General features: G+C 41.5%; 1 protein-coding gene across 8 annotated transcripts in view; it reads right to left on the bottom strand.

Annotated features, from left to right (window-relative positions):
* Positions 1–19,274, bottom strand: part of CDK5RAP2 (CDK5 regulatory subunit associated protein 2) — a 188,181-nt gene that overhangs the window by 151,910 nt on the left and 16,997 nt on the right. For all 8 annotated transcript variants that reach the window (XR_004664314.2, XM_024930066.4, XM_063593922.1 and 5 more), the window contains exons 4-5: positions 6,725–6,835; positions 1,641–1,717 (exon numbers count right to left, since the gene is read on the bottom strand). Coding sequence is in view for 7 of the 8 variants with exons in the window: in XM_024930066.4 (XP_024785834.3) it covers positions 1,641–1,717; positions 6,725–6,835 (188 nt within the window). In the remaining variant the exon portion in view is untranslated. The remainder of the gene's footprint in view (positions 1–1,640; positions 1,718–6,724; positions 6,836–19,274) is intronic.

The raw sequence follows: 19,274 nt of genomic DNA, 5'->3' as shown, positions 1-19,274 counted from the left end.
ATATTTTCTGAATAAACGAATAAAGCTAGTCAGACCACACAAGCCTGAGCAGTTTGGGAAATATACACATATAAACATGTGCACAAGCCTCCAAAATACTCAATCCCATGTGTTGCTATTGAGGAGTGTATGCAAGCCTTTGTGAGCTGAGGTTTCCATGTGTATGAGCTTAAAAACTAGTCCAAGCCAAGACCTGTATCAGGCAGGGCACTGAGTATGAAACAGACCAAATTCCATTACTGATCTTCAAGCTTGATAAAGCAGATTTGCCTCCCTGCCCAGAAAATAATCTACTTCAAAAAACAACAACAATAACAACAACTTGTTAATCTGGTGATATTTATTACTTCATTCACTCATTCATTCAGAAAATACCAAGCGTGCAAGTTCAGCATAACCTGGAGAAGAAGCCTGGGCCTGGCATCCTCTAGTCTGCTGAAAGCCAACAGCAGGCCAGCTTCCAGCTGCTGGACCCTGTGGCAATGAAGGGAATTATACTGGCCTGGCCCAGAGCAGTGCAGCCATGCCCTAAACCAAGAACTCCATGGTCCTGGCCTACCACACCCAGCAGGAACTCTATTGCCAGGACAAATGAAGCATTTCCACATAAGCTTCTGGCTAGGATCCTCGGTGAGGCAACCCTGGAAAGTCTTATTCCACTGTCACAGAACAAAACTTAGCACACTTTGGTGTCGCCACTTTACCCACAACACCCTCCATCACTGTACGTTCCTGGCATGTTATTTTTCACAGGTGTGATGGGCAGCTCACCAGTCTCTGATGAGCTCTTGGAGTAGAGGGGTGGAGGGCTGTCTCTTTTCAGATCTTCGGGCAGATGTTAGATTCGAAATACTTGTGTATTTCACAAGTTACTATGTAATAAATGTTTACGAATGAGTGAATAATCAATTGATTCACAGACTGTATTTGCTGAACTGTGCTTGTTGTTCAATATTTTAATAAATGAAAATACTACTTTTCAAATGTTTTTTAAGGAGGAGAACCTCTCTCAAGCAAAATATTACGAGGGTCCCTAGGACACTTAACAGATCTTAAAGAAAAAAAAAAAAGACAGTTACTGCGGCTGAAGCCCCATCCTCTGTCTCCCTGCCTCACCCACAAGGACCCCTTCAAATCACCCCAGGCTTTTACAACAGTAAGAATTGAACTACTGATATAATTAACAACATAGATCAATCTCACAAATATATTGTTGAGGAAAGAAGCCAGACACAAAAGAGAATCTACTATATAATTCCTTTTATATAAAGTTTAAAAACAGGCAGAACTAACAGTGGTCAGAATGGTAGTTATCTTTAGGGGGGAAAGGTGAGCTCTGAGAACACAAAGAGGGCTTCTGGGGGGCTGGCATGTTCTGTTTCCTGATCTGGATGGTAGCTCCACGGGTGTGTTTGCTTGTGAACATTCACGCTGTACACTTAAGATCTGTTCATTTTTCTATAAGCATGGTATATCTTAAAAGCTTGTTGAAAAGTAAATAATTAAGTAAAAACAAAAACCTCCTTGCAGTCCTCAGAGTCCAGATGGAAACCAACTGTCTTAGAAAAGTGTACGGCTCTATTTCACTGACCAACCCAGTGTGGGCGACTTGCAAGCTTTCAACGGATGATGGTACTCACGAGGCTTTGATGAGCAGCTGCTCTCTCTCCTGGAGTTCCCGCTTCAGACTTTCTACTTCCACCTTGAGCTCAATGTTCTACAAAACAAGATTAAGAAAGAAAAGAAACAATGTAAAATAGAGGACCTATGAATGTCAACAATGGGGAAACTGCTTCCAGCACAGACTGACTACAGGATGCTTGTAATAGGCAGATGGTAGATTCCAAAAACCCTCATTAGCCTCAGGGCACAGGGAAAAGGGAATTATTAAACACTGGTGGTCTCAAAAGAAAGACCTGGATTTTGTGAGACTTGGAACAATTATGTAAATGCTCCAAGCTTCTAACAGCCAGAGCATTCAAATATCAAGGCATAAATGTCATACAAGGAAGGCTGATTTAAAAATTGTATGCCCTCCGCCAAGCAAATTTACAAGCAATTCTGCGGTGTGTTTTTCCCATTCCAAAGCAATTACTGGTGGTTGTTTACAATCATGCATGTGGTGGCTGCAGCAGTGGGAACGTGTTACAGTTTAAAAAAAAAATAAAACATGTGGATGGAAAACAGGAGACCACATCATGGCGTGTGTCATTTCAATATAAGATTTCAGGGTTCTCACTTAAAGCTACAACCACATGGGGCAAACTGTCTATAAGGAGCACCGCAATGTTCTCCAACCAAATGTCTTCCTCTTAACTGACTGGAACAAAGGAAGTCGTACACAGCCTTGGGCTTATAACTCACGTGAGAATCCAGGGCAAATGGAATTCAATATGAGACAGCTGAACAGTGGCAGACTTCTCAAACTTATCTACAAATGTATCCCAGACAGAATATTAGATGAACTCAAGTAGTAGATGGGGGTTTGGGTGCATCGTTTGTGGAAGACTGCTGTAAATCTACAATTTCTTGGAAATCTCCCTTTTGTTTTTTTGTTTTTTTGTTTTTTTATTTAGAGGCAGAGTCTTGCTCTGCTGTTGCCCAGCCTGGAGTGCAGTGGTACTATCATAGCTCACTGCAGGCCTCAAACTCCTGGGCTCAAGGGATCCTCCCACCTCAACCTCCTGAGTATCTGGGACTATAGGCGTGCACTGCCACACCCGTCTTTTCGTTTGTTTGTTTGTTTGTTTTACAGATTGGGTCTTGCTATATCGCACAGGCTGGTCTTGAACTTCTGGCTTCAAATGATACTCCTGCTTCAGCCTCCCAAAGCACTGGGCTTACAGCTCCTCTTTTATTTTAATAATCCATGCCAATTTTATATTCTACTCCATAATACATGTGTTTTTTGTTTTTTGTTTTTTTTTGTTTTTTTGAGATGAAGTCTTGCTCTTGTCACCCAGTCTGGAGTGCAGTGGTGAGATCTCAGCTCACTGCAACCTCCACCTCCCAGGTTCAAGCAATCCTCCTGCCTCAGCCTCCGAGTAGCTGGGATTATAGTAGGCACCTGCAACCACGCCCTGCTAATTTTTTGTATTTTTAGTTGAGATGGGGTTTCGCCATGTTGGCCAGGCTGGTCTTGAACTCCTGACCTCAAGTGATCCGCCTGCCTTGGCCTCTCAAAGTGCTGGGATTACAGGCGTGAGCCACCGCATCCGGCCATATGTGTATTATTTAAACAAAAATATTTCCAGGCCAGGCGCAGTGGTTCACACCTATAACCCTAGCAGTTTGGGAGGCTGAGGTGGGCGGATCACTTGAGGTCAGGAGTTCAAGACCAGCCTGGCCAACATGGCAAAACACTGTCTCAGCTAAAAATACAAAAATTAGCCAGGAGTGGTGGCGCATGCCTGTAGTCCCAGGTATTTGGAAGGCTGAGGCAGAAGAATCGCTTGAACCCAGGAGGCAGAGGTTGCAGTGAGCCAAGATTGCACCACTGCACTCCAGCCTAGGCGACAGAGCAAGACTCCATCTCGAAAAAAAAAAAAAAATCATTTCCAGTAAGATTTACCATCTCACAGGATATGCCTCCCTCCTTTCTGGCAAGCAGCCCTAGAGAAGCAAGTACTTCACATTGAGAAGTACAGCCATGACAGTAAAGTCATGGGTGTGTGAAGAAAAGGACATAGGTTTAAATTCTGTCTCTACTCTCTACCAGGAGGAGACCACAAAGTCAGTGGCTCCTCACTTACTCACTCCTTCACGTCACAGAAACTTACCAAGCACCTGTGAAGGACCAACCACAGAAGACACTGAAGTGAACAAGACATGCTAACGTGGAATACAAAACTAGAAGCACAATACTTTAACTGTCCTTAGACATATAAGTCCACAGGGTGAGAAAGCAATGCTTCTCCTTTCTAATCCTCAAGTGTCAAAAACAAAACATAAAAGCTCCCATGACATGGGGGCCTTAAGGACTAAATGAGCTAGCAAATGAGAAAAGCCTCGGAGACAGGGCTCAAAATAGGTTATCTTCTTCACTGTCAAACAACAAGAATTAAAGAAGTCATCTATGAGGCAGAACTTTTTCTTGAAGAAAGTGATCTTTGCAAAAAGGACACTGGGTGACAGTGTATAATATCTTCAAGTGTAATTTTGTGAAAAATGCAGAAACATCCTTCAAACAGGATTCTTTTTCCAGCTCTCAGAAGGGTGGAGAGCTTCTATTTATGAACTGATATAATATACTCTACGTGCTTCACTTTCTGATGAACCAACAGGCACTCCAATTTAATACATTTAAAAGAATGAATACTAACATGTCCATTCGGCTATTTTTCTCAAGCCCAATATCTCAAGTTATAAACTTATATACATAATTGTAATTTCCAAACCAAAAGTCAGGGCACCTTCAAAGAGTAAAATGGAATATTATGAAACTATAAAAAAAGGCATCTTAGTGCAATGGCTCACACCTGTAAGTCCCAACACTTTGGGAAGCCAAGGCAGGAGGATGGTTTGAGGCTAGAAATTCAAGACCAGCCTTGGGCAACATAGCAAGACCCCATCTCTACAAAAAGCAAAAATTTAAAAATGCCAGGTGTGGTGGTGCATGCCTGTAGTCCCAACTACTCAGGAGACTGAGGTGGGAGGATACCTTCAGCCCAAGAGTTCAAGGTTGCAGTGAGCTATGATCACACCACTACACTCCAGCTCGGTGACAGAGTGAGATACTGTCTCAAAAACAAAAAGAATAAAGAAATTCATTCTTAAACTACTATTAAAGAAAGATATCATTAAGTAAGGCGAGGCGCAGTGCCTCACGCCTATAATCCAAGCACTTTGGGAGGCCAAGGCAGGTGGATCACTTGAGGCCAGGAGTTTGAGACCAGCCTGGAGAACATGGGGAAACCCCATCTCTACCAAAAGTACAAAAATTAGCCAGGCGTGCTGGCGTGCACATGTAATCCCAGCTAATCAGGAGGCTGAGGACAGGAATTGCTTGAACCTGGGAGGCAGAGGTTGCAGTAAGCCAAGATTGTGCCACTGCACTCCAGCCTGGGCAACAGATGGAGACTCTGTCTCAAAAAAAAAAAAAAAAAAAGAGAAAGAAAGATATCATTAAGTGAAAAATATAAGGTGCAGAACAGAACATGCTTGCATTTATGTAAAAAGAGGGTTTATACACATACACACACACAAACACACACTTGCTTATACTATATATACATAAAATTCCTCTGCATAAGCAGTCAATATTTATTAGATCTAGAGGACCAGGACACAAGGGTGGAAGAGTGTTTTCAGTGTATATCTCTTAGGCTTTTTGAATTCTAAACCACGTGCACCTATCCAAAAACTTACACTGAAGAAAGGGGCAATGAAATCAAGTCATCTAGTCAGACAATTGAAGTGGTATAGTACAATGAGGTTGGAAGACCTGGGCTCAAAATCCACCTCACGTAGTAGCTATATGACATCAGGTGGGTTACTCATCTATAAGCCTGTTTCTTCCCCTGTAAGATGAAGATAAACTCCACGGCATAGGACTGTCATGAGAATTACAATAAGATGCAAATGTACAGATGCCCAAGACAGTGCCTGATAGAGTTGGCAATAGACACGTTTTGTATTCCTATCACCCAAGAGGTTCTAGACGCATGACCACCATACTCACATATAAACTGCTTTAGGCTATTGGTTTTCCTTTAAAATTGTGATTGCATCACTACTCCCTTCCAGAAAAGGGGACATCCTCATTGTCTTTCCACTCCCAGAGTGAAGAAAAAAACTTTCATAAGGGACAAAGAAGCTTTTCAATTCTTGAAAAGGCTCAGAAGTACAGCACAATCCCTCTTCAAGACAAGTCAATTTAAGTTCATCTGCTGAAACTCAAGGAGAGTTCTTTTTCCTCCTTCAAAAGTTTCCACTGGTGCAAACTTCAGAGGAGAAAAGTCAGAATAATTCCCAGGCCAAGGGCTAATCTACTAGAAAAAGCCAAGAAAGAGGCACTGAAATATTGTTTGTACTCCTCTCTTTTCAAGAAAGCCAAGTTCTTTTTTCAGTTTTCAGAACCAAGGTTTGTTTTCAGACAAAGACCTGCAGGTCAAGACTTCAAATGAGGACAGCCTTTTCTTCTGACAGTTACAGGCAAGCACACAGGAATACCGAAGAGTCCTATCACAGAAAAACTGACAATCCTAACTTTGGGCTGCCAAAGGAAGCCTCAAGAAGACGATAATTGTCAAGCACTGACTGTGTGCTGGAGCTTTTCATCTGTCTTCTCATTTTAATTCACACAAATAACCCTACGACAAAGGGATTATCACTTAATTCTGGAAGCAAGCCCCAAAAGCTAAACTGACTTGCCTAAGTTACACAAGTTAGCTGGTAACAGTAGAATTCAACTCCAAAACCATTCCACCATTCCACTGCCTGTTTCTAAAGAACACATAATTATAAAAACTTAATTGAGGTAAAAAGTAGTGAATCCGAATTCTGATTTTTAAAAGACAGTGAAAGACTTTCTTAAAATTAATCATGTACCCCTTTGCTTAATATTAAAGTCATCCTAATATCTTTATGCTCCCCATAATCAATTCAGATTAAATGAAAGCATCTCTATTCGTGCTAACTCTAAGAACAAATATTAATCAAATTTCTGCTTGAAATAACAATGAGAAAAGACACAAGGGACAGTAATGAGAAATGGGCCACTCACAGTTTTGTAGATATGTTCAGTGGGGCCATGAAATTCCTGTTGCATTCTTTCCTCAAGGAAATAGATGCGGAGCTTTAGGTTAAAGTTTTCTTTCTTCAATTCAGTGATTTGCTGAAAAATATCACAGAAGGGTCATCAAAAGCAAACAAAAGACAGAGGGTCCAATAGATAGTACATACATTAGTCGCTATGGATTACGAGGCTACAAAACTGATTCAAATGTTAAATACTAGAGAAAGCTTATTTTTGCTACCATTCTACTAACCCAGAAGAATTAAGTGGTTCCCACTAGCCAAAGTTAGTACAATTTGAGCATTAAAATGAATAATGACAGGAATGAATAATGACTGAATAAAGAAAGAATTCAAAACTCCACACTGATAATAAGAAGAAAAGGAAAAGAAGAATCTCTTCTTTTCAAAAGAAATCCAGTTAATAAATGTAGAATACAAGGAACAGAAAATCACTATTTTACAACCTCTATAGTAATGATTGATTAAGGTAAGAATCAGCAGCACTAAAAGCATTAGATGAAAGATCACTACAGAACATAATATTCAGACAGTCATAACATATCACCCACAAATGGCTTATTAATTACAAAAGGAAAAGGTAACCTTACAATTTAGAAAACTTGCGAACACCATCTTGACCAAAAAAATTCATCTCTTATCACCATTGAAGGGATAAACTAACATCATTTTCCTCCTGAAATAAATCAATGAGAGCAAATAATTCCATCCAAAGTGCTTCTGTCTATAACCTTTAACCTGTATCTAATCAAGAGGAGTCTACCAGATAAATCTAAGTTGAAGAACATTCTGCAAAACAACAGAACTGAACTCTTCAAAAATCTTAATGGCAATCCTAAGGCAAAAATGTTTGGTGAACTCTTCTAAATAAAAGGAGGTTGAAGAGGCATGACTACTAAGTACAATAGAATCTTGAATTTTTTACAAAAACAACCATATGATGATACCTGGGGAAACTTGAATAACAATTTTATATTAGGTAATAATATGATTTTACAGGAAAATGTCCTAAGAGACACACGCTAATGTACTTAAGAGTGCTGTGTGCAAAAGAAACTACCATCAGAGTGAACAGGCAACCTACAGAATGGAAGAAAATGTTTGCAATCTACTCATCTGACAAAGGGCTAATATCCAGAATCTACAATGAACTCAAACAAATTTACAAGAAAAAAACAAACAACCCCATCAAAAAGTGGGCGAAGGATATGAACAGACACTTCTCAAAAGAAGACATTTATGCAGCCAAAAGACACATGAAAAAATGCTCATCATCACTGGCCATCAGAGAAATGCAAATCAAAACCACAATGAGATACCATCTCACACCAGTTACAATGGCAATCATTAAAAAGTCAGGAAACAACAGGTGCTGGAGAGGATGTGGAGAAATAGGAACACTTTTACACTGTTGGTGGGACTATAAACTAGTTCAACCATTGTGGAAGTCAGTGTGGCGATTCCTCAGGGATCTAGAACTAGAAATACCATTTGACCCAGCCATCCCATTACTGGGTATATACCCAAAGGATTATAAATCATGCTGCTATAAAGACACACGCACACGTATGTTCATTGCAGCACTATTCACAATAGCAGAGACTTGGAACAAAGCCAAATGTCCAACAACCATAGACTGGATTAAGAAAATGTGGCACATATACACCATGGAATACTATGCAGCCTTAAAAAATGATGAGTTCATGTCCTTTGTAGGGACGTGGATGAAGCTGGAAACCATCATTCTCAGCAAACTATCCCAAGGATAAAAAACCAAACACCACATGTTCTCACTCATAGGTGGGAACTGAACAATGAGAACACATGGACACAGGAAGGGGAACATCACACACCAGGGCCTGTTGTGGGGTGGGGGGAGGGGGGAGGGATAGCATTAGGAGATATACCTAATGTTAAATGATGAGTTAATGGGTGCAGCACACCAACATGGCACATGTATATGTATGTAACGAACCTGCACGTTGTGCACATGTACCCTAAAACTTAAAGTATAATTTAAAAAAAAAAAAGAGTGCTGTGTCATGACATCTGCAATTAACTCAAATGAGTAGAGACAGGAAAAAAAGAGATAAAGCAAATACAGAAAACATTAACTGGTGAATCTAGATGAATATACATGGTTGTTCACTGTGCTATTTTGCAACTTTTCATACGCTTGAAATCTGTCACAATAAAAAGTTGGGGGAAAAAATAATATATTAAGAAAAAGTATATTTACTGAGAACCTACCATGTAAACAAGCACCAAGCTAGATAATTTATATACATCTCAATTCTTAAAGTAACACTGCAAAAGTACTGCCTCCACTATATACATGATCAAAGATCACGCCAGTAGGGGAAGAGCTGGGATTCCTATACTGCTGTCTGACTCCAGTAACTATGATCTGTCAATTCAGCCTCACTGCCTATAGAGAAAATTCCTGATTTTTTTTTTTTGGTTTGGTTCATCCAGTAAACTTTTCTGTGCAGTCTAACTTAACTTCAAGAACAGATATTAGCCTACACAGTAAAGCAATTCCTAGTATGTTTCTATCACCATGTTTAAATAGCTAAATGTTCTCCAAAATCCTACCAATATCCCCAGTTTCTCCCTCTCTGTTTCATACATTTTTAAGTCTCTGCCTTTGTGGGAAAAAAAATTCCTCTCGTTACCCTGTTATAAAGAGAGTGACAGAAACACAAGCTAGGAAGGGACTTTAAATTAGTCCAGGATGATGGCTACCTTTGGGGAGGAAAAGTGGATAGTGCTTGGAATGAGCCACAAAGCAAACTTCTAGGGCACTGATAATGTACCATGTCTTGGCTTTGGTGATGGTTATAGGGTATGCTCCTTTTTTGATAATTCATTAAACTGTTCACATATGATTTGTAGGTATGCCTGCATGTATGTTACATTTCTTTTAAAGTTTATTTATTTTGTTATTTTTTAAAGATGATGTCTTGCTCTATCACCCAGGTTGGAATGAAGTGGTATAATCGCAGCTCACTGCAGCCTCAAACTCCTAGGCTCAAGGAATCCTCTCACCTAAGCCTCCCAAAGTGCTGGGATTATAGGTGCAAGCCATCACACTTGGCCTCATTTTTTTAAGTTTTTAAAGTCAAATAGTCTACTAGTCTATAGTTAATATGAATTATTAAAAGTCAATTCATCCATGGTTAAGTAAATTATAGTATGTTAATCAATAGAATATGATAGAACCATAAAGAAGAATGAGAGACCACATTGTGCACTCATAGGAAATTAAGTCCAAGATACACTGTTAAATAAAAACACTATAGTATGGAACATTATATAGATAGATTACTATTTTTTAAAAGGGCAGGGGATATGAATACATAATTATTTACTTGATATGACAGTAGGCATAAAGAAGTACACTGTATATTTGTACCATATAAATTTCCCATAAACGAAATAAATTTAAATAATAGATAAATGCAATCTTTTTTTGAGACTCTGAATTGTGAAGCGAGTGCTGATGATATTTACTAAATGCAGTGTGTCTGTCCATATTATAGTTCATGCATCTGTTGTTCTCTTTCCATTCTCAAAGTCACTGTTCAAGCTCAGTTTTCAATGGTAAGGCAGAAAGATTAGTGGCTTTGGAGACAATATTAAGTTCAATCTTAACTCTCTTTTATGATGCAACCTAGACATGCTACTTCTTTGAGCCTCAGTTTCCTCAACTTTAAAACAGGGATAATAAAATCAATCTCATAGGTTTTTGAGAGAAGAAAATAAATGAATTTGACGATTTCAAAATGTGAAACTTTTTGTTTTTTTTTTGTTGTTGTTGTTGAGATGGAGTCTCACTCTGTCACCCAGGCTGGAGTGCAATGGCGTAATCTTGGCACACTGCAACCTCCACCTCCCGGGTTCAAGCCATTCTCCTGCCTCAGCCTCCTGAGTAGCTGGGACTACAGGCATGTGCCACCATGCCCGGCTAATTTTTGTACTTTTAGTAGAGACAGGGTTCACCATGTTGGCCAGGCTGGTCTCAAACTCCTGACCTCGGGTGATTCTCCCACCTCGGCCTCCCAGAGTGCTGGGATTACAGGCGTGAGTCACCACGCTCAGCCTCAAAATGTGAAACGTTTAAAGTCAAGTGACTAAAATGTTTGCAACATGCAAAATCACGTACTAAGACATAAGACAACAATCTTGAAATGAATGTAAAGACAGAAAGTCTCAGTGGAGAGACAGATATAAAAAAAGAATCAAGACCCTGTCCCTACAAAAAATGAGATACCGTACACACCTATTAGAATGGCTAAATTTGGGGGGGGGGGGTGGGGGGCGGTGGGTAGACGGAGTCTCGCTTTATTGCCCAGGCTTGGCACGATCTTGGCTCACTGCAACTTCTGTCTCCCCGGTTCAAGTGATTCTCTTGCTTCAGCCTCCTGAGTAGCTGGGATTACAGGCACGTACTACCACGCTCGGCTAAGTTTTTGTATTTTTTTTTAAATAGAGACGAGGTTTCACCATGTTGGCCAGGCTGGTCTCGAACTCCTGACCTCAAGTGATCCGCCCACCTTGGCCTCCCAAAGTGCTGGGATTACAGGCGTGAGCCACCCCGCCTGGCCTGGCAGATCACTTCTCTGTGGACCTCAGCTTCCATATCTGTTAAATGAGAGGACTGGGCCTCCCAAAGTGCTGGAATATGTGAGACACCGTGCCTGGTAAAATAAAATTTTTTAATCGATAATACCAAGTGCTGATGTAGAATAAATGGTGTTCTCATACTCTGCTGATGCGAATGCAAAATGGCACAGGTACTCTAGATATAGTTTGGCAATTTCTTGCAAAAAAAACTATACTTAACATGTGACTCAACAATTCCACTCCTAGGTATTTATCCTAGAGACATGAAAACCTATGTTCACACACAAAACCTGTACATAAATGTTTACTGCAGCTTTATTAATAATCACCAAAAGCTGGGAGAAACTCTTAACGTCCCTCAGAGGGTGAATGGATAAACAGTAGACATCCATATGACAGAATAGTGCTCAGCAACTATGAAACACACAACGTGAATAAAATTCAAAGACATTATGCTGAGGCAAAGAAGACAGTCTGAAAAGATTACATACTGTATGATTCCATTTATACGACATTCTGGGAAAAGCAAAATTACAAGGACAGAGAACAGGGCATTAGTTGCCACAGGCTTGGGGTGAAGAGAGGATTTGACCACAAAGAAGCAAAAAAAAGGGAAGTTGTTGGTATTACGGAACTGTTCTATATTCTGATTGTGGTGATCATTACATGTGCCAAGAACTGCACACACATATGAAAAACTATAACCACACATACATACATATAGATTACAATAGTGATTACAAGGGAGTATACATCTGTCAGAGTTCATCCAACGCCTAAAATTGGTGCATTTTATTTTATGTAAATTATATCTCAATAAAGCTGATTTTTAAAATAACTAAAATGAAATAGGGCAAAATGTGAAAAGCTACACTTGGACGCTAGTACATCTTCGCACATAAACACTCATCACGTATTTTTTTCAGCTTTTTAAAAAATAATTTTTAATAGCATATCATATTCTTTTTAGTAAATACTTTTTTTTTTTGAGACAGAGTCTCGCTCTGTCACCCAGGCTGGAGTGCAGTGGTGCAATCTCAGCTCACTGCAACCTGCGCCTCCCGGGTTCAAGCGATTCTCCTGCCTCAGTCTCCCAAGTAGCTGGGATTACAGGCGGGTGTCACCACGCCCAACTAATTTTTTTATTTTTAGTAGAGATGGGGTTTCACCATGTTGGTCAGGCTGGTCTTGAACTCCTGACCTCAGGCGATCCACTCGCCTCAGCCTCCCAAAGTGCTGGGATTACAGGTGTGACCCACCACACCCGGCCCATAAATACAATTTTATGACTGAATAAAAGAAAACGATAAGCATATTTCACATTAAGTATATTTTCAAACTATCTACCCTTGGCCCTCTTGTTAACACTTAAGGTTTCAATTTTGTGGTTAATAAGAACTGCACAAGAAACAACTGGTAGGTTCATTAGCACCTCCTTTTAAGGAAACAGCAGATAAAACATTCATTCAAACAAAAAACGACTATCCCGTCAGATGCTTCCTATAAAGAGAAACCTTATTCTGTTACTCAGCTACCAATAAAATATTTACGTAGGTTGCTTAGAATGCCCCCATTGTACACAATGCTAAAATTCTTAACAACACTTGAAAGAATATTTGTCCTATTTATAGGTAAAGAAATTTTTGTATATGGCAAAGCAAAATACGCCTTTAGAAGGTCACAGCAAACAACAGACAGTCCCAAATGAATAAAATGAAATACAAGCACCATCTTTTCCACCATGGCCAGTTCAGTTCTCTGCTTGGTACTACTTTCCTCACAGTTTTCTCTGAATACCACTACCAGGCTGGACTGGGGATCCTTCTTCATGTTTCCACACACTCTCTACTTTATCAGAGCAATGCCCATACTGCATTGTCCTAGCTGGATACTCGGCTTTCTACCCACCCCCATCCCATAACCACCTTGTGCACTCTAGACTGTAACCCAACAGATGGTTACTAAATAGCCAATGGTTGGCAGAATAGATGGACAGACACATTTAAGAATTTCTTGGCCAGGCAGGGTGGCTCACACCTGTAATCCCAATACTTTGGTAGGCAGAGCCAGAAGCCTCACTTGAGCCCAGGAGTTTAGGACCAGTCTGGACAACATGGCAAAACCACTTCTCTACAAAAAAATTTTTTAAAAATTAGCTGGGTATAGTGGCACACACCTGTAGTCCCAGCTACTCGAGTGGCTGAGGCTGGAGGATCACTTGAGGCCAGGAGGTCGAAGCTACAGTAAGCCATGATCATGCTACTGCACTCCAACCTGGGTGACAGAGTGAGACCCTCTTGTCAAAAAAAAATTTTTTTTTTTTTTTTGAAACAGAGTCTTGCTCTGTCACCCAGGCTAGAGTGCAGTGGTGCAATCTCGGCTCACTGCAACCTCCGCCTTCCGGGTTCAAGCGATTCTCCTCCCTGCTTCAGCCTCCCGAGCAGCTGGGATTACAGGTGCCCGCCACCACTCCTGGCTAATTTTTGTAGTTTTAATAGAGACGAGTTTTCACCATGTTGGCCAGGCTGATCTCGAACTCCTGACCTCAGGTGATTTGCCCGCCTCGGCCTCCCAAAGTGCTGGGATTACAGGCGTGAGCCACCGTGCCCAGCCAAGAAATTCTTTTTTAAAAAATTTTTAGGCTGGGCACGGTGACTCACGCTTGTAATCCCAGCACTTTGGGAGGCCGAGGCAGGCAGATCATGAGGTCAAGAGATCGAGACAATCCTGGCCAACATGGTGAAACCCTGTCTCCATTAAAAATACAAAACTTAGCTGGGTGTACTGGTGTGCACCTGTAGTCCCAGCTACTCCGGAGGCTGAGGCAGGAGAATGGCTTGAACCTGGGAGGCGGAGCTTGCAGTGAGCCGAGATTGCACCACTGCACTCCAGCCTGGCGACAGAGTGAGACTCCGTCTCAAAAAAAAAAAAAAGAATTTCTTTAAGGCAGTGTGATGTAATAAGAGCCCCCTTAGACTTCAGACCGATCTGGTATACATCACTCCCTAGTTAAACCCTCTATTAGCTCTTTTTTCCATCATTCTTAGAATAAAACTCCCTGCCACAGCCACAAAGTGCTGTATCATCTGGCCCCGTCCACCTCTCCAACCTCATCAGGTATCATCTTCTCCCCTGTTCACAATATTCCAGCCTCACTGGCCTCCTTTCCAGTCCTGAAATAAGCCAAGCCCTTGTCTGCCTACAAAGCTCTTTCTGACGCGTCTGCCAGGGTGGCTCGATCTCATCCCTTCCACCTCAGCTCCAATGTCACTGCCTTGGGGAGGGCCTCTCCAACTACACCATCTAAAGTGGGCCCCATCTCTACGAACCCAACCAGCTCACTCTCTAATACATAGCTCTTACTTTCTTGCTAGAATTTTTCACAATCTGTATATGTCTCATCTCTTTGCATGTTTATTATTATCATGTTTATTACATGAATATAATCCACTTAATCTTTCATGGCTGTTTCCTCCAAGGTTTTAACAAGTATCTAGAACACAGTAGACATTCAACAAATTGTTAAATGAGTGAACAAATTAATGAATAAATACAATCCAGACCACTTTACTAGCTGCATGGCCTTAATGAAGTTCACTTTTCCTACATGCCTCAGTTCCTCCATCTATAAAAAAGGGATTATTATAACCATCTCAAAAAGCTAGTCTAAGAATTAAAAGAAATTAATTAGAATGTTTAATATAGTTGCTAGTAAAACATAAGAATTTAAAACATTGAGGCCGGGCACGGTGGCTCACGCCTGTAATCCTAGCACTTTGGGAGGCCAAGGCGGGTGGATCACGAGGTCAGGAGATCCAGACCATCTGGCTAACACGATGAAACCCCGCCTCTACTAAAAATACAAAAAATTAGCCAAGCATGGTGGCGGGTGCCTGTAGTCCTAGCTAAGCGGGAGGCTGAGGCAGGAGAAGGGCGTGAACCTGGGAAGCAGAGCTTGCAGTGAGCCGAGATCAGGCCACTGCACTCCAGCCTGGGCAACAGAGCAAGACTCTGTCTCAAAAAAAAAAAAAAGAAAAGAAAACAAAGAATTTAAAACACTGTTTTTCTCATGTGTACTTTTCCCCTTAAGAGAAACAAGAAAAAAAAAAAAACTTGAGGTAGAAAAACTGAAAACAGCTTACAATACAGTAGGAATAAATACCCAAAATATAAAACCCACAAAATATGACTTGGAAACCTAATGCTCAAAAGAAAGCTAATGCAAGGCTGTATTTGCCACATTCCAGCCCTTGGAAGCCATGTGTTACTGTGGAAGTGCAGCCATCTGAAATGGGAAACATCTCAACATGACTACAGGGTGGTGCTTTCTGAAACTGGAGAAGGGCCCCAGCTTAGCGGCAGGAAAAATTTTGCAGGAGCTACTAGTCAGTCATTCTGGGTTCCTCCTACTCCCACTCTCTGTCAAAAGCCTTGCCTAGCCTGAAGTTCCATCTAAAAGGGAAGAAAAACCAACAACATAAAAAGGAATCAGGGCAACTCCAACCCGCCCCACCTCAACTGAAATCTAAGCAAAGTACACCTAACTCTGGCTATCCGTTTCAATGGCTCACAAGAACCTGGGCCTCCAAAGCTGAGGCTCACCCTACCAAATCATCTTTCCACCCAAGACAGCAAGAGCTAAGAGCAAGAGCTCTCGGGCCAGCAGAAACAGACTAAACTACCAGAGCTGCTACTTTTGCACTGTGTGACCTTGGGAAAATTATTTAACATCTTTGTCCAGTGTTGGCTCATCTATAAAATGAGGCTAAAGTCAATTCCCTCACAGGGGTGTTGTGACAACTAAATGAGCTAAAGCACCTGGCAGAGCCTTGCACTTAGCAAGCAGGAAACACAGGATAGCGTTAAAAATCACGTAGAGTGAAGGCAACACCAAGGCACTAAAGGGAAGAGATCTTCTCCAACCCACCCATACTGCTGTCTCAAGGCCTGTGTTCTCCACTCACTATTGACCAGGAATGGTCTGTGCTGATCTTGGCTGTTGCTGACCCTGTGATTATGCTCCACTTGCCAGCCCATTCACAGTCTCAAGACAGTATGGCATCTTTCCTCCATGAAGTCATCAATTTTTAAATTTTTACATCTAGGGAAGTATTCTGGTCTGCATACATAGATGGTGGTATTGTCTCTTTTTTTTTTGAGACAAGAGTCTCTCTCTGTCACCTAGGTTGGAGTGCAGTGGCGCGATCTCGGCTCACTGCAACCTCCGCCTTCCGGGTTCAAGCGATTCTCCTGCCTTAGCCTCCCAAGTAGCTGGGATTACAGGCACATGCCACCATGCCCAGCTAATTTTTTTATTTTTAGTAGAGACGGGGTTTCACCATGTTGGCCAGGCTGGTCTCAAACTCCTGACCCCAGGTGATATGCCCGCCTTGACTTCCCAAAGTGCTGGGATTACAGATGTGAGCCACTGCACCCAGCCGATATTGTCTATCTTAAATAATGGTATGTGTATGCACACACACACAGTAAAGCCTTTTTTAAAAAGAAAAAAAAATTCGCTTCTCAGGACCTCAATAAGCAGATCTTTGGGCCACAATGAATTTTTTAACCTTTTTGAAAGTACAAACACTGTTAGATTTCACCTAGCATTAACAAAAACCATGAACTTGGCTACCCGAAGTTCATCTCTAGTAAACAATACTGCATGTAAGATAATACTGCCTACAGCAGCTAAGTGAGGTAGTAAAGAGGGGAGGATACTTTGGAATCAATTTCTGATGCTGATACTCTCCTTGGTGTCTTCAAATCATCAAGAAAACTGTTACTAGGTAAGTATCTTATAAATAATACTGGAGAAATAACAGAATTTTTTTTTTAAACAGGGTCTCTCTCTGTCGCTCAGGCTAGAGTGCAGTGGCGCATTCATGGCTCACTGCAGCCTCAACCTCCCAGGCTCAAGCAATCCTTCCACCTTAGCCTCCCAAGTAGCTGGGACCACAAGCACACATCACCATGCCCAGCTAACTTTTTAATTTTTTTTGTAGAAATGGGGTCTCACTTTGTGACCCAAGCTCGGTCACAACTCCTGGGTTCAAGCAATCCCCCTGCCTTGGTCTCCCAAAGTGCTGGGATTACAGGTGTGAGCCACCACACCCAGCCTCAATAACAGAAATTTAAAACTGAATCTCAAACACCAGTTGGAATTTAACTACCTTATGAAATCAACTATTTTCATATTCTTTTCAACCTTTGCTCATGAATACACATTTCTGCAGAATTATAACATAAGTGAATTTGCATATTCCATTGCTTTCATTTAATATTTCTTAAGTATTTTTCATATTGTGGCAGAATTACACAAAACTATCAGTTGAAATAACTGCACTACCTTGCGCTGAGGTGATTCACAGTCAACTGTTTAACCATTTCTCTGCTGTGCACTGATAGACTCAGTGTGCTCCCATGGAAAGTGACCAGCTTTACAATCAGAAAGACCAGGCTCGAATTTTGCCTTCTTTTTGCTTCTCAATCACAATAAGCTCATGGGCAAGTTGTTTAATCTCTCCAACCTCAGCTTCCTCATCTGTGAAATATCCTCAACACACGCTTGTCAAAAGCAAAGAGATAACAAATATAAAATATAATTTCCCTTCCTTCCAGTTTTTCACAATTATACACAATGTGGCAACAAACACCTTCATCAACAGAGCTTTATTCCTTCTACTGGGTTGTTTCCCTTGTATCAATTTCCCCAAAACGGATTATTGGGCTCAAGAGTAATTTTATATTTATGGCTATCAAAATCTCTTTCCAAATGGCCTTCAAAAAGATTGTAAAAATTTACACTACTCAGCCCTCCATCTGGCCAGGTTTTTGGAGGGCATGGCCAGGACATGCGAGGTGCGGGAACTCAGAGCGTTCAATCCAGCAGGCCATCCCACTACACAAACGAACCCCTGTACTTAACACTTTTACCCCAACAGCCATGAGCCCTACTTGATTCCAAGTACTCAACTCAGCAAAAACCCCTAGCACCGTCAGGCTATATGTTGTGCACAGAGCTCCGTGGAAAGTGGCTATGACACTCGCTCTGCCAGCTACAGACCTGGTCTTCAGCCACTTCCACTGAGCGGCATCCCACACGATTCTTACACTCCTGCCATGTTCTAAGTTCACCCTCATTCTCCCACTCTTAGCCTCACCTTGCCCTCATTACTGCTTGCTTTCCTGACTCTGGCCTTGCATGCCCCCATCCTCATTATAAGCTGGCTGCCTCTAGATATGTCTCTAGGTATATCTCCTCTCCAGCCACTTTAGTAACAATAACCACAGTAGCCGCCCTGTTTGCTAAAGATCTGGTATAGCAGGCACTATCCTAGCATGTTATTTACTCCTCACCACAAGCCTCAGATAAACATTTCTCCCAGTTTTACAGATAAAGCAACCAAAATTCGGAGCTTTAGTATTCCATACAAGGTTACACATTCATTCAATCAACAAATATTAGATGCCTACGATTTTGTTAGGGTCAGCGTTGAGTACCAGACATTGAATAGAGACACATGTTAAGCAAGTACACTAATAAAGAAATAATCACAAACTGTCACAAGAGTCACGGTGGGAGAGACAGGGCGCTGAGTACTTGCTAGAAGACAGAATCATGAGTTGAGAAGGGAGTTAGGGGTAGCCTCTCTAACAAGGCTACATTCAAGTTGAGGCAAGAAGGTCCAGGGGCCTGCCATTCAAGGAAAGGGAGAAAGGGTGTCCAGGCAGAGGGTGGAGCATGCACGTAGGCCCTGGCACAGGGACAAGCTGGGTGTGGCTGAGGAAGAGCAGCCTGTGTGGCTAGAGCAGTGTACGATGGGGAGAGGAATATGCTGAGTTCAGAAAGACAGGAAGCTGCCGATCACACAGGGCAGGTTCTCGTGGGC

Source organism: Pan paniscus, chromosome 11 (genome assembly GCF_029289425.2).
Source record: "Pan paniscus chromosome 11, NHGRI_mPanPan1-v2.0_pri, whole genome shotgun sequence".
Taxonomy (NCBI): Eukaryota; Metazoa; Chordata; class Mammalia; order Primates; family Hominidae; genus Pan; species Pan paniscus.
The sequence above is the reverse complement of the archived record's forward strand: the minus strand, read 5'-3'. Positions and strand labels throughout refer to the sequence as shown.